This window comes from Morone saxatilis, unplaced genomic scaffold (genome assembly GCF_004916995.1).
Source record: "Morone saxatilis isolate NCDOM2014 unplaced genomic scaffold, NCSU_SB_2.0 Contig11, whole genome shotgun sequence".
Classification (NCBI taxonomy): domain Eukaryota; kingdom Metazoa; phylum Chordata; class Actinopteri; family Moronidae; genus Morone; species Morone saxatilis.
The window spans coordinates 8,594,401-8,608,978 of record NW_023339663.1 but is presented as its reverse complement, the minus strand read 5'-3'; the positions used below and the strand labels follow the sequence as shown (position 1 = coordinate 8,608,978).

The 14,578-nt window shown below is 41.6% G+C and overlaps 1 protein-coding gene across 1 annotated transcript in view; it reads left to right on the top strand.

Moving 5' to 3' along the window:
• nhsb (Nance-Horan syndrome b (congenital cataracts and dental anomalies)) overlaps positions 1-14,572 on the top strand; it is a 50,264-nt gene extending 35,692 nt beyond the window's left edge. The window contains exons 2-11 of the mRNA XM_035652018.1: positions 4,692-4,844; positions 4,934-5,094; positions 5,693-5,737; positions 5,865-5,909; positions 6,551-6,743; positions 7,018-7,149; positions 7,701-7,853; positions 8,206-11,376; positions 11,620-11,743; positions 11,929-14,572. Of these exons, the coding sequence (XP_035507911.1) occupies positions 4,692-4,844; positions 4,934-5,094; positions 5,693-5,737; positions 5,865-5,909; positions 6,551-6,743; positions 7,018-7,149; positions 7,701-7,853; positions 8,206-11,376; positions 11,620-11,743; positions 11,929-12,556 (4,805 nt within the window). The 3' untranslated portion in view covers positions 12,557-14,572. The remainder of the gene's footprint in view (positions 1-4,691; positions 4,845-4,933; positions 5,095-5,692; positions 5,738-5,864; positions 5,910-6,550; positions 6,744-7,017; positions 7,150-7,700; positions 7,854-8,205; positions 11,377-11,619; positions 11,744-11,928) is intronic.
• The last annotated feature ends 6 nt before the right edge of the window (positions 14,573-14,578 follow it).

The window sequence follows — 14,578 nt, the reverse complement described above, 5'->3', positions numbered from 1 at the left end:
CCCCTGCATGACGGTCAACCTCGGTCCTGGGTTTTTTTTTTTTTTGTTCCGTTCAAAGTAAATACCAAACAAAAGCAGAGCAAGGGCTCGCCCTCCCCCCCATGTTTCCGGGTGAACCTGTGATGAACGCACATGGAAATCAAAAGCTGGGAGTGGTGCTACGCTAACGTCGCTAAGGGGATGCGCCTGAGCTAACTCCAACTGCTTCAGTTGATGGTTCAATTCTAAGCTGTTAGAACAATATGGTTTACGATATGAGGTTATAGTTACAACGTGATATATTGAAATTCTTGGTATGAGGCTTATGCAAAAGATACGGAAGGGCGGAGACACGGGGCCATGGCATTTGTTTTATCTTTATGCACTTTATTATCTCGTGATAACGGACTTATTATTGCGTTATCTCGACATAACAAAAATCGTTGTTGTCTGATACGATTACTTAATAAGTGTGTTGCGTCGTGGGTTTTTTTTTTTGTTCTTCTTTTTTTTTTTTTTTTTTTTTTTTTTTTTTTTTTTTTTTTTTTTTTTTTTTTTTTTTTTTTTTTTTTTTTTTTTTCTTTTTTTTTTTTTTTTTTTTTTTTTTTTTTTTTTTTTTTTTTTTTTTTTTTTTTTTTTTTTTTTTTTTTTTTTTTTTTTTTTTCTTTTTTTTTTTTTTTTTTTTTTTTTTTTTTTTTTATTTTTTTTTTTTTTTTTTTTTTTTTTTTTTTTTTTTTTTTTTTTTTTTTTCTTTTTTTTTTTTTTTTTTTTTTTTTTTTTTTTTTTTTTTTTTTTTTTTTTTTTTTTTTTTTTTTTTTTTTTTTTTTTTTTTTATTTTTTTTTTTTTTTTTTTTTTTTTTTTTTCTTTTTTTTTTTTTTTTTTTTTTTTTTTTTTTTTTTTTTTTTTTTTGGTTTTTTTTTTTATTTTTTTTTTTTTTTTTTTTTTTTTTTTTTTTTTTTTTTTTTTTTCAGTTCGTCTTGACCTTCCAAATTAATGTGGCCGCTACGAACGCTTTCGTCACTTTACCGGATCAGCTACAGCCTACGGCCAGCCATGCCCTACAGAAGACCGTCCCTAAATGGGGGCAGGCAGCTAGCGGATCAAGGAGAGATGCCTACGATTTGAGAAAAAAATTAAGAGTGCATAGTGCACCTTTAATGTCTGTCTTTCAGATCAAGCCCTTTGTCAAACATTTTTAGCAAAGAGATCAAATTGCATCAAAGTACATACACAACTGAACCACAAACATTTGTATTGCTTCTGTGTAATCTTTTAGATCGCTTGGCCCCCATGAATTGCTGCATTACCCTGTTTTCTGTATTGCACTGCATTTATTATATAGTGTTTTCTACCTTCTTATTCACTGTACCTCCTCTCCTCTCCTCTCCTCTCCTCTCTTGGTGCTGTTGGCATGCAAGCCCTGATGATGACACTGCAAGTTGCTGACACTGCACCTGCAGATTTCAGGATGAGGGAAAACAGAGATGGAGGAATACAGTAAGAAGAAGAGGGATCCTGGGTAAAAGACAAAAAGAGAGCGAGAGAGACAGCATTAGACTCTAGACAGAGTGTGTATGTGTGCTCAGTCATGTCTTGGCTGGTCCTGGATGTTAGCAATGGGTAACTCTCAGCATACGCTTAATCGAATGCAGAGGAAGAATAGGTGCAGCACAACAAGAGCAAGGCAGGAGCGAGGCAATGCAGGTAGGGTAAAGAGTGTAACTCGATAGGATGCTGAATATAAAAGTTTTATTACATGCTTCTGATAGTTTATTTTGGAAAAATATTTATTTTCCCCAAAAATAAACTTTCAATCACTGCATTGTTCATGTTTTGCTGAGCTTTTTTAGGGCTATGTCAGCCACCAGAGAGAAGGCTGGTGAGATAGTGGAACACATGGTCAAGAGGAAACCACAGATTCACCATGTGTGCACCAGTCTGATATTAATTGAATACATTTTTTTTAACGTTTGTTTGGTGGACATTTTTGCTGCAGCCTGACAATGGACTAAGCTAGATCTAATGTCAATCAACATTGCTGATGTTTTGTTAGATATGCATGCATTCAAAAAAATTTCTAGATTTAATAGTTATATATTGAAATCCCCCTCTACCGAGAATGTCGCTTTGCTTTTTGCTGCTTCATTTGAATGTTTGAGCTTCACTGTGCAGAAAGTATTTAGGGCGTCTACATTCAAGCACACAGGCGTCGATATCACAACCTTTTTGGAGTCAATTGTGGGCCAGTATGCAACATAAACAAGTGTGATGTGGAAACATGAAACCTCCAGCACACATAAATTAAGAATGCGTTTTCCAGTAAAGTATATGTGACATTTTGTGTCCTGTGGCTAAACTAATGTTCATATATTCTGGATTCTTCTTCTTGTCTGCGGGAAAAGGAGTAGACATGGTTTTAAGATTTGTTTTTTGTAGAATAAACATATAAAAGCAACAGTGTTATATGTTATATGTCTTAAACATGTCTAGAGGGGATCTTTAAATAAAAAATAGTTTTTTGATGACATATTCTACAATACTACATAGCAGCAGCAAGCGACCAAGAGTGTTAAGAGTATCAAAGAGGAGGAGAATGAAGGGACGATCGGGGAAGTGGGCTGGCAGGAAAGCTACAGTAACAAATCCACTAATTTAAGTGTGTCACAACAACTAGGTCTTCTAGAGACTGTTTTCAAAGAAACACCTTTTGTCAAACGTGGTTTCAGTATTCTACTTCTCTGTCCCTCTTTTTTCCTCTTTCAATGGTAATTTCCACTCACAACCAAAAATAACAAAATATAAGGAATCCCCCCTTTTTTGCAGATTTTGCAGATCTGTCAGTTGAATGATGGTCTCCAAGAATATTCTATCATTTCAGCTTTTAGAGTAAGCAAAAATAGTACCTAAATTGACAAACGCCATTATGGTGGTTTCTTGAATGTATTTAAATTGGTTTTATTACCCTCACTGTTTTTCCTCTGCTTCATCTGCCAAGTGAGTTTGTACAGCTGAGTATTTTGGTTGTATTTTATAATCATAATCTTCATGTTAAGGACATAAGGTGTGATATGCAAAACAAGAAAATAACTTAATCTGTATGTGACAGTCTTGAGGACAGTACACTGTGTAATTGTTTATTTAGTGTGAATAAGCTGGCCTGCTGTGCTTCTTTAACCTCGTAGTTTAAATTGGCCAAATGCTGCTGATGTGAGCTCGCTGATTTAATTGCGGGCAAATACAAGCCTTGATTAGCAATGAAAGGTTGCCTGGCTACTGATGTACAGTGTGGCTTTCAAGGACACAATTGCATTTTGAATTCTGAGTTAAAAGAGAGGAAATAGGATTCATAAGAAAAAGCTAAAGGGGCCCTGAGAGCAGATAAGAGAAATGGATAATCACAGTCCTTCTCTGTCTCTCTCTCCTCGTCTGTAGATCAAGCGTTTCAATCTTTGGAAATGAAAGTTAGAGATTCTCATTCATAGTTTGTTGTGTTGTCTGATAAAAATGCATTGTGGTGGCAATAAACATGGAGGACTGTGAGAGACTACAGTGGTCTGTTGGTGTATGCAGAGTTGCAGTGGTGAGGTGTGTTTAGCTGCCACCTGCTGGCGTGTTGCAGCCTTGTCTCTTTAATGTGCAATATTGACAGTATGATGATATGCCTTGCATCAGACTAGTTTTTTTGTGTGTGTATCAACTTAAAACATTATTTTTCTTTTTTTCTGCCTTTAGTGTGAGGCATTGTAGGTGGTAAATTGTAAAGCCTGGTCTTGATCTAATTTTATTGCAATTTCTCTTTTCTCTCTGATGCTGATGGAAGAGGCACTGAGAGCTGAGGTTATTATTAGATTTTGATAATAATAAATATTCTACATTAAGGCCTAAACAAAGCTGGGTTACCAATTGGGCAGTGTGGGCATCTGCAACCCCAGACAGGCGAACCCAAAAACCTAATTTTAAAAGTATGTGAGTGGTTTGTGACATACAATGAGTTAATTTGATTAATTGCAGTTTTGTTTGAGAGTGCACCAAAAGGGCCTCAAGTGGATCCTGCATCTTTACTGTACTATGTAAAAATGCAGTATTAAGATCTTTAGTATTTTATTTGATAATAAAAACATATTGTGCACATTTCTAAATAATTGTGTTTAATACAAAATACCTCAAACTTATTGACATTCAGCCCACCTGGCAACAAGTAGTGTTCCAGAGGTTTTAGTTAATGATTGTAGTCTGTTCTACTTCTGCTTTTGGGGGTAACAGACTTGGACGCAAAGAGTACAGGAAGAACGTGGACTCACAGCACATTTTTTACCCCCAGGCCTGCTAATTAGTTAATGGTCATGGGTCTGTAAGGTTAAAAAATAGGTTCTTAGTTTCCTAGTTTCCTTTGATTAGATAAAATCGCACAAAGGTTTGTATGTTTGGAACAGGGACAAGACAAAATCAGCTTCATATAGTGACAAGAAGTCACAAAGTATCTGTTGATGCAAGTTTTGATCAGGAAGGTCAGGCTCAGTTAAACAGGCATGTAAAAGAAAAGCACACTATACTGTTTATACACACAAACACTTTAATTAGATGTACAGACACATACAGCAAATGTTCGGGTCAAAACACTTTTTTTATGTGCAAACCAGTCATGATTTGTTTTATTGCAGAGTCATCATAAAGATTTAACATGTTCTGTCTCTCTCCCCTCTCAACTTAGCGGTGTCAAATCTGGATATAGAGAGCAAGCTGTCACTACACTATCAGGCTCCATGGCACCAGCAACACAACGTGTTTCATCCTTGTACCCGGCCACCATGTCTGGAGGAGCTGCACAGAAACGCTCAGCTCAGTCTCAGAGCCCTGCACCGAGGTGAGAGACTGAGGCTGCTGTTTCATAATGTTATGTGTACAAATGACATGGATTGTGAGTTTTTATGTGTGGGTGTTTGGGTTTCACAGACGAACAACACCGCCACCGCTCAACAAGTCGAGAGAAAAACAGGGTGACCATCTCTATCTCAGTGGCACCCCCCATGCCCACCTTCCCCTCACCACACTCCATCCGCCGGCAACAGAGGAGTCGCCTGGCACGAGCGGTGAGGACAACGCACTGTGCACAAGTGGAAATATGACATATCTCACAATCAACCAATTAGAGGACGTTCTCCAAAAATGGTTTACTTTAAATGGCAGGAACGAAGACTACATTATGTGATTGTATTCCTTGTCAAGCAGTCCACACCTGTAGGCCAATGAATTCTGGGCTTATGTGACTTATGTGACGAGAGTTGCTTGAGTGAGGTATGGGATAGTGAGGGAGACATTAAAGACACATTGAGTAGAACACCAAGGAAACACATTTACCATTTTCCCTATTCATATTGTTTTATTTCATATTTTTTGTTCTTATTGACATCTTTGGTTCTTCTAAAATATGTGTTACAATAAACTGACATAATATTTCATTCTAATGTTGCCATGCAGCAAGAGAGAGCAGAGAGGGAGCGAGAGTTAGACTATCAACCCAGGAAGGTAAAACAGAAATTTGTCTGTGTGTTCATGTCTGTTAATGTCTAACATGTAGACACTTGTGTAAGATATCCACCTGTGTGTACAGTTACTGCTGTGTGTCGGAGGGTTTATCTGACATCTACAGTACTACATTAGATTCCAGTAAACTTTTTTTTTCTCTTTCCCTTCTTTCTGAATCTCTTGAAGGAGAGGACTGTGAGAGAAACAGAGATCCAGACCATTCAGAGAAAAGTAAGAAAATTCACTGACAGATAAAAGAAAGAAACACGTCTAATTTCACTGCTTACAGACTTCACCAGTTTTACCTATGCTTGCACACTCAGCAAGTTTGTATGTATGTGTTTTTCTGCTGCCACAGGAGAGACCAGGGAGAGAAGCAGATATGCAGACGATCCAAAGAAAGGTAAGGGAGATGTGTGAATGGTGAACTATGAACTATTCTAGACTTCTACTGCCATGCATTTTAACTCAGGTTTACTCTAATGTAGTTATTGAAAGACAGGGTATATGAGGGCAATATATTAGGTGACAAAAGGGACCATATGATTTTGCCATAGTGGAGAACTTTTAAGACTGCTAGAGAGAGGAAACTGGAAAATTAAACAATAATTTGTCTGTCTCATTCATCTTTCACCTTTTGACTTTCCTTTAATCTTTTTATTTAAAATGATCTAACCTCTTGGATTAGGCATGTCATGTCATCTGTTCTTTTGTTTTTCTTTTGTCGTATTTTGTGTTCGTAGTTTGAGTGCTTTTACTCACTTCACCCTATTGAAGGTTGCATCTTCATTCCATGGAGTAGAAAGGTATTAAGCGTTTGTGTTGTTTTAACTTTCTGTTTCTCTTCTGATCACTTTAGTTCAGTAGTTCATATATCTAGATAGCTTCCCTCAGCACTACCTTTGGTATCTTTTTTGTCATTACATATCTATTGATTTTAGAGCAAATGTAAAATAGTGTCTAGTGACTTTTACTGTGTATTGAAACTGTAAGACTGAATCAGCACCTACTATAAAGTTGCTGCTGTCTGTCTGTGTCTTCCAGGCTACCTCGACAGCAGAAGGCGAAGGTGGTGAGGTCCTGGGAGGCCACAGAGCCAAGGCCTCAGCCCCTAGTGCCCCCTCAACCCAGGATAAACAGACAAACTGGTCAAAGGAAAACCTCCCACCATCAGATCAGAAGACAGCTGCCGATTCTCATGCCATCTCCTCCTGCATCATCCCCATCAACGTTACAGGTAAGATAAAGAAGAAAAACAGGAAAATTAAGCAAGAGTGAGGTTTTCCCTAGTGAGGATCAAACCAGGAACCTTCTTATTGTGAGGCAGTGCTAACTAATTACAGCAACTGTCACCAAATAAGGAATCAAGCCCAGACTGCTTGCATGAAAACCAGGATTTCTAACCATAAAACCATATGGGAATGAGCAGAAAGATTATTATTAGAAATAACATTATAGACATAACATTGCAAGCATTTTCAACCTCTATTTATATTCTGTTGTTATTGCAGGAGTTGGGTTTGACAGGGAAGCAAGTGCTCGTTGCTCTCTAGTCCATTCCCAGTCAGTTCTTCAGAGGAGGAGGAAGCTGAGGAGGAGAAAGACTATCACAGGAATACCCAAAAGAGTACAACACGACATGGGTATGTTATAGAGCACACTTGCTCATTGGTGGAAAATGTAGGGGTATTATACTGTATGGGTCTTTATTTTCTTAGGTTTTGCTAGTTGCTCTCAGTTTTATTAATATTTTACCAATTTAATTGCTAAGATCCAGGGATGAGGTGACTAATACAGCCATGAGTCCACGAAGGCAAGCTATAGCTAAATAAATAATCACATACAGACAAAAATACTTGGTCTGTTAAAACTGTCCAACCCAAACTATACTAGGATACTTGTGAGATACCTCCTGGTTCAACAATTTACCCCTAGTTACACATGCATGTAGTTTCATAATGCAATAGACAATTGTCATGTACATTTTAAGATGCTTGCACCATTGTTTTTTCCATCCAAATAATATAGTTTGAGGAAAACTTACAGGTTTTAAATGTTACCATTACCTGTAGAACCAAAGGCCAAAATTACAAAGATAAGAATATGTTGTTAAAAAAAACACACGATTTCCCTTTAAGAAAGGTTTATACCTGATATTTCAGACACTCAACATGCTTTGTCTCTTTGAATTTAGACTCAGATGAATCACCCGTAGCAAGAGAGCGCACAGTGATCATCCATGCCAACCCTCACCAACTCTCTCTCTGTGAAGAAGACCTCTCAATCAGTGGTCGCCTTCATCACACTCGTGACTCTGGCTGTCAGACAGATGATTTCCTTATAGCATGTAAGTTTCTGAGGAGGGACAAGTATATTTGGTTCTTGATTGTAGTTCCTTTTAGTCTTCTAGGCTCCTATATATTTGCTATGGATTAGGACAAGGAAATTGTTTGAGTCATTCATGTTATAAATTCAATTACAAAATGTTTGTTATTCCTGCAATGATTTGTAGGAACAGGACAACCATCTGAAGCCTGACAATAATATCAAACCAGTATACTTTCATCTTCAAACTAGATCCATCAAACTGGAATTACTTATTTATGGTAACCTGGTATAGTCCATATGGTCGACATCCGTATGAATTAAGAAATGTCACCCTCTGTTCCCCCCTCTCTCTTCTGTCTTTCCTTCTTCAGGTACAGCTGCTCCCTCCAGAAGGCGCATCAGAGCTCAGCGTGGCCATCAGGGAATCCCTGCCTCTCTGTCCCATTCAACAGGCAACATTTCTTCCCTGGGTGACCAGTCAGACTCCACATACACCAGTGTTGCAGCCCACGGTGGACGTTTGCGCTCTCGTAGTCTACCGCGAGAGGGTGGACGCCTGATGGACAGTGATGAGGATGACGATGACAATTATGATGATGATGACGAAGACGAGGAGTTGTCACCATACGAAGCAGAGGACTTTATTCCACCTGGCCCTAGTCCAAGAATGAAGATGATGTTGATGAAGGATGAAGAAGAGAGCACAGATGACCAGGCAGCTCCTGAGCCACTGCAACTTGGAAGCCTAAAAAGGTTGCAGAGATCTGGGGAAAGAGACAGAGGCGGTGGAGGAGGAGGGAGCCCAGAGCATAGCTGGATGGAGAGAGGCCGTTCTCGTTTGCCCCGCAAGGCTGACATGGGCAGCTGTGAGATCTCATCGAGTTCAGACACTTTCAGCAGCCCTATTCACTCTGTGTCTACAACAGGGGTTCTAGGCAGCCATGTGGACCACAAGGAGGACCATCAGTCGTCGAGTGGGAACTGGAGTGGTTCCAGCTCCACCTGCCCCTCTCAGACATCTGAAACCATCCCCCCACCCTCTTCACCACCACTGACAGGCTCATCCCACTGCGACTCAGAGCTGTCACTCAACACTGTGCCCAATGCCATTGATGAGGGATTCTCCCTGGATCCCTCATACCACTCTGACCTCAGACCCCAGGGCCAGGGCCACAGGTCAAGCTCATTCACATCCTCTGCCACAGACCAGCTGGACGATGCAGGGGTCAGTACAGCCAGTGAGGGGGAGTGGACATACCCTCCAGACCAAGATCAGACTGATCCAGATCATGACCCTGACCAGACACAAAGCCATGGGTTATCCCAAGAGTACAGCTCCAAACAAGGTCTAGAAGACCAAACCTGTTTCAGTGACAACAAGACCAGCAACACTGAAAAAGAGCCTGGCTCTCATTACCCATCTGATACAGAGGGTTTCTACTCCTCTTCTCTGCATTTTGGGGAGTGTAATCAGAGTTACAGAGGATACATGTATAACTATGCAGACCCAGGACCTGACTGTGGCCAATCCAACACTGTGTCAGGACCGCTATCCCATGGAGTTTACCCCCAGTCCTCAGCTGACTTCAGAACAGGCACTATGACCCTGGGGCGGACCTGTCGTCCACTGAGGAAACCAAAAGTCAAACCTCCACCACCTAAACGGACCTCCTCGCTGAAGGAGAACAGTAGTAGTGTTGATGTTGGAACGGACACACAGGCAGATCAGGATCAACCAAAGACGGTTATTGAACAAGAGCTTACCTTGTCTTCCACAGATATGAAGCTGGAACTGGAGCTCGAGCTCGGAGGTGCTCCAGAACCATTACAGACATCTTGTCTAGTGGCAGAGCCTTTGGGAACTTGGGGAATGGGACTGGGTGAAACTGTGGATATAGTAGAGCCCATGTCCTTCAGCTCTGCAGATACACACTCATTTAAGGATGAAGGTGCTGTGCAATCTGACTATGCAGACCTGTGGCTTCACAACACTGAGCTGAAGTCCAACAATGGTGAGTACACGTCCATGTCTAATTCAAGCACAGCCACAGGCACCACTGTCATGGAGTGTATCAAGTCACCAGACAGCTCTTCCTCCTCCACAGAAACCCAAACCCAGGCCCTTGCCCAGGCTTCAGAAACCAGGCCAACTAGTCCACCTCTCCCACCTGGAGACTTCAAACTTGGGTCACCTGAGAAGCTGGCTGGCCTGGCCTCACCATCAAGTGGCTATTCCAGCCAATCAGAGACTCCAACGTCGACCTTGCCCTCTTCTTCGGCAGCGTTCTTCCCAGGACCTCTGTCTCCCTCAACTGGCAAGAGAAAGCCCAAAGTGCCCGAGAGGAAGTCTTCTCTCTCTTCTCTGCAGCACTTCCCCAGAGATGGAGCTTCCATTTCCTCTGGCTATAAGAGAGACCCAGACTTCCCACCTCCACCTTCTCAACTTGATCTCAATGTTCTTCATGGTGGATATATCAGACACACGCTATCCCACCGGACACACCACATGCACACACTCCACCACAGCAAACACAGAGTTGCAAATGTTTTAGCCACTGGAACAAAGTTGTTGGTCCCTGAGGCATCAAATACCAACCCACCACCAAGTTTAAACTCTCCAACAATTCCCATCTCCAATCTATTGGCGATAACTCCATCTGCTCTTCGTTCAGTGCAGCTCCATTCTGTTAGCCAATCTACAGATAGTGCTGCCACTACAGACCACGAAACAGCAAGTGGACCAGAGACCGCCACAAGACCCAAATGTCCTCCGAGTGCTTCTTCTCTGGCTCCACCTCCTATTAACACTAGGCCTCTCCCTCCCCGCAGACCACCTCCCAGACCCCCAGCTCATGATCATACCTCCTCCCCTGAACACTTGCAACCACCTCCCCCTGGTCGCCACCCCGATGGGCCTCCATCCTATGAAAGCCTGCTACTCAGGCAAGACCGCTATGGACCTGGAACCTTCTGGGCAATGACGGCCTTCAGAACCCGGATGGACCCATCATCAGAACTCTCCGAAGACAGCTCACCCTTGCATCGGCCTGTGCCACGTGCCCCCCACCCTTCGCCTGTGGATCTACACACGCATATCCACTCGCACACAGAGTTCAGAGGGCTCACGCACTCAGCTCATGCACACCCTGAGTTTAGGGTTTTGGGAGAGCGCTCATTCTCCCAGGATGATGATGATGATGAAGATGAGGAGGAGGAGGAGGAAGAGCAGGTGAAAGAGCCACCGAGGGCTGCATGTTCCAGAGGAGGCATGCGATCGGACCACCCTCCACCCCCAGCGTATGAGTTTGCTGGAGGATCCCACTTAGACTCAGGGCCCTGGGCTAGTCCAGTCAAAGTGCCTGGTACTACAATGGAGACATCGCATCCTTACCTAATCAGCGATGCAAGGAGAGGAGGACAAGAAGATCAGGAAGAAGAGGAGGAAGTGACATCAGGTGCTACCAGAAGTGCCCATCAGCAGCAGCCACAGGAGAGCAAAGATGACTCCACCACTCCTGACACTGAGGATTACTTCAGTAAAGGTAAGTTATTTCACCTGGCAGCAGAAGTACTCTTTCGTAAAGATTACAGAAAACAACACAGAAATGTGCTGCTCTTTATTTAAGTAAAATAAGGAGCCATGTGTTGCTACAATAGCTGGTTAAGCATGTACCAATCTCTAGTCAGCAACAGAGAGCGATGTTTAAAGGATGGTTATTTTACAATTTGTATACTAAAAGATCAGACAACCAGATGACATGTGATAGGGATGTTGTGTGCCACAGATTCCACGCCCAGTGATAATTCACTCTCCCCTCTGACGGATGACACCAAAGTGGATGATGACATTATTATCACATCACCCAACAAGACCCGTACAACTGAGGACCTGTTTGCCATGATACACAGGTGCTGTACATTTTGCATTTATGGTCAACCTGTTTGACTCTGTGTCTGCGGTGTCTATATACTTACTGCACTGTATGTCTGTTTGTCAGATTTTAGTTCATTTTAGATATGGTTATTTTGTCTATCCATGTATCTCATCCCCGTCTAAATCTTAATTAAGATTATACTGTGATTTCCTCATTCAGATCCAAGAGAAAGGTCCTGGGCCGTAAAGATTCAGGAGACTTAAATGCGAAGTCTCGTCTCTGCCCTACAGCACCAGTGGCTCCTGTCTCCACCGTCATTATTCCACCAGCCCCTCCTCTCAACATCCCAGCCACCTTACCCAGTGCTGCTGGGTCACAACGAGCCCCTGTGCCAATCTACCGCAGCGCCAAGAAATCCAGCACGTCCAACGAGGAGTTTAAGCTCCTGTTGCTGAAGAAAGGTAGCAGGTCTGATTCCAGCTACCGCATGTCAGCTACAGAGATTCTGAAGAGCCCTATCACCCCTAAAACCCCTGGGGAGTCCCTTCAGGAAGGGCCCATTAGACAGGCTGAGGAGCAACTCTCTACACTCCAGGAGCCCCCCATTTCTGGCCTGGAGCCAATCCAGATACCCGGCCTTTTTCCCAGGGCCAATTCGGAGAGTTTCACCCCCAAAACCCTGCCTATGTCAGCTGCATCTCGACAGGGACGTTCTCGGATCCCACCTGTAGCCAACAGCAGCCGCTACAGTACACGCAGCCGCCTCTACACAGCCCCCATGCAAGCCATTTCCGAAGGGGAGACAGAAAACTCAGATGGGAGCCCCCATGATGACAGATCATCCTAAAACCACCTGAAGAGAGATGTCCTCTGTTCTAAGCTGTGTCCTACATTTGAAATGGCCCCTTCTACTTTTTTAATCTTAGGTGTGTCATCGAGGCCAATAGTGTAATTCTTCCGACACACAAAATCTGACTGTTGCTAACATGCACTCAGTTTTGGATCTACTATTCTATTCAAGGGTGTCAGACAGAGTGTTGTGAGATGCTGAATCATAAAGGGATGATTATGAAAACTTTGAGGATATACCTTAATACTGTATTATCAAAAGAATGGCTCCCTCATAGTTAAAAGAGCAAGACTTAAGACCTATTTTGATTGAACTGTCTTTTTTTAAAGAAAAAAAAAAAGTCCCAAATGTTTGGTAAATTATAATAAGAAAAGAAATTTTGTGGAGTAAGGACAACGTGCGTGTGCATGACTAAGCACATGCAACATCCACTGATATTTCTACTTCTTGTGTTTTGAATGGTGTGGGTGTGTGTGTGTCGCTGAGGAACTGCTTTCATATTAAAATGAAAAATTCTTATGAAATTTAATATTCTTTCAACTTTTGGTGCCCAAAGCATTGGCCAGACTTCCCAGTCCTTACTCAATATTCCTGCCAACAAGCAAGGGTTGTTTCATTGTGGAAGTTACTAACAACACAGCACCAACTTATCTAACTATATTTCCATCTGCAGACCTGGCATAGAAAGTATATCACACAGAGCCAATCATATATTTCTTCACATTAACTATATCCAAAAAGATAACATGATGCATGTATTTTTGTAAAACTGCGCCTCAGAACATGATGACAAAGTTTCACCATGTTGCATGACCCTATATGGAAACATCCCCTGGATCCTGGTTTCTGTCAACATTTTTGTGGTTCCTTTGCATTAATAATTAGTCTTTCACTGTGAAAGGTTTTAGTGACATTTGTACCACATTGCCAGTGATCTAAATTGATTTGCTTGGATTTGAGTGTCTATCAAGAAGGAGCAAGGGCTTGCGCCTAGATGGGGCCCATTTGTCAAAGGTACAGGCTAATTTTGGACAATCGCACAGTGGCCTTTCTCTACTAGAGGTGGTTGTAAGCAGGGCATTTATAAGTCCCTGAACATATACATGGACCTGCACCATGTTCCACCAGAATTCAATCACATACTTATTTAAATCCAACCTTAAAAATCTAGTATGTTTAGACTGATGAAGCCAGTCTTGCTGTGCTGACTTGAAGTGGAAAATGTGCATTTCAGAGCAGTTTTAAAGATACCATTGAGTGCAGACGGTGAAAATGCTTTAGAGGGTCTTCAATTGGTTTGACTAGAGATTAATTTGGAAATGTTTCCAAGAACAAACCTTGCTTTTGCACTTCATGATTCTTCAAGAATATTCCTTGAAAAGAAAATATATCTTATAATGAAATTGCATATGTATATTTGTACTGAATATTAAAAAAAATCATATCTATATAAAACAACAAACAGAAATTTTATAGGGAATCAACCTGAGTGTAGCAAAGAAGAACAGGTCTCACTGACACTAACATTACACATGACTCTTGTCAAACAATGTACACTGTTCTCCTTTCCTTGTTGCCTCTCCTTCATTTGCACTGACCCAGTAGCATTAGACAGGTGAAAGCTCAACCCAGTGGCTGGTGTACACCATTTTGTCTTACCCTCCAAACTTCATATCACAAAATCTGAAAGAGAGGAGACAAGAGGGGGAAAGGACTACATACCACCAATATATGTCAGCAATGCATCCTTGGCATTGCTGCAGCCTTTACTAGTATAACATAAAATCTTCCTCATCCTTCCAGTAAACGTTACGCATGCAGAGTATCTAGTGTGTGACAGAAGCAAACTATCATCAGTAGAAAGTCTGAACTCTCACCTGCCTACCACAGCAAACGCAACACATATACTTCTTACATTCAGAGACCGTACTTCAGTAGAAACCATTCACTGTATTCTGTGAATACCTCAGCAAGCATATTACTGTTTTATTGTAAATGCTATAGATAGATAGATAGATA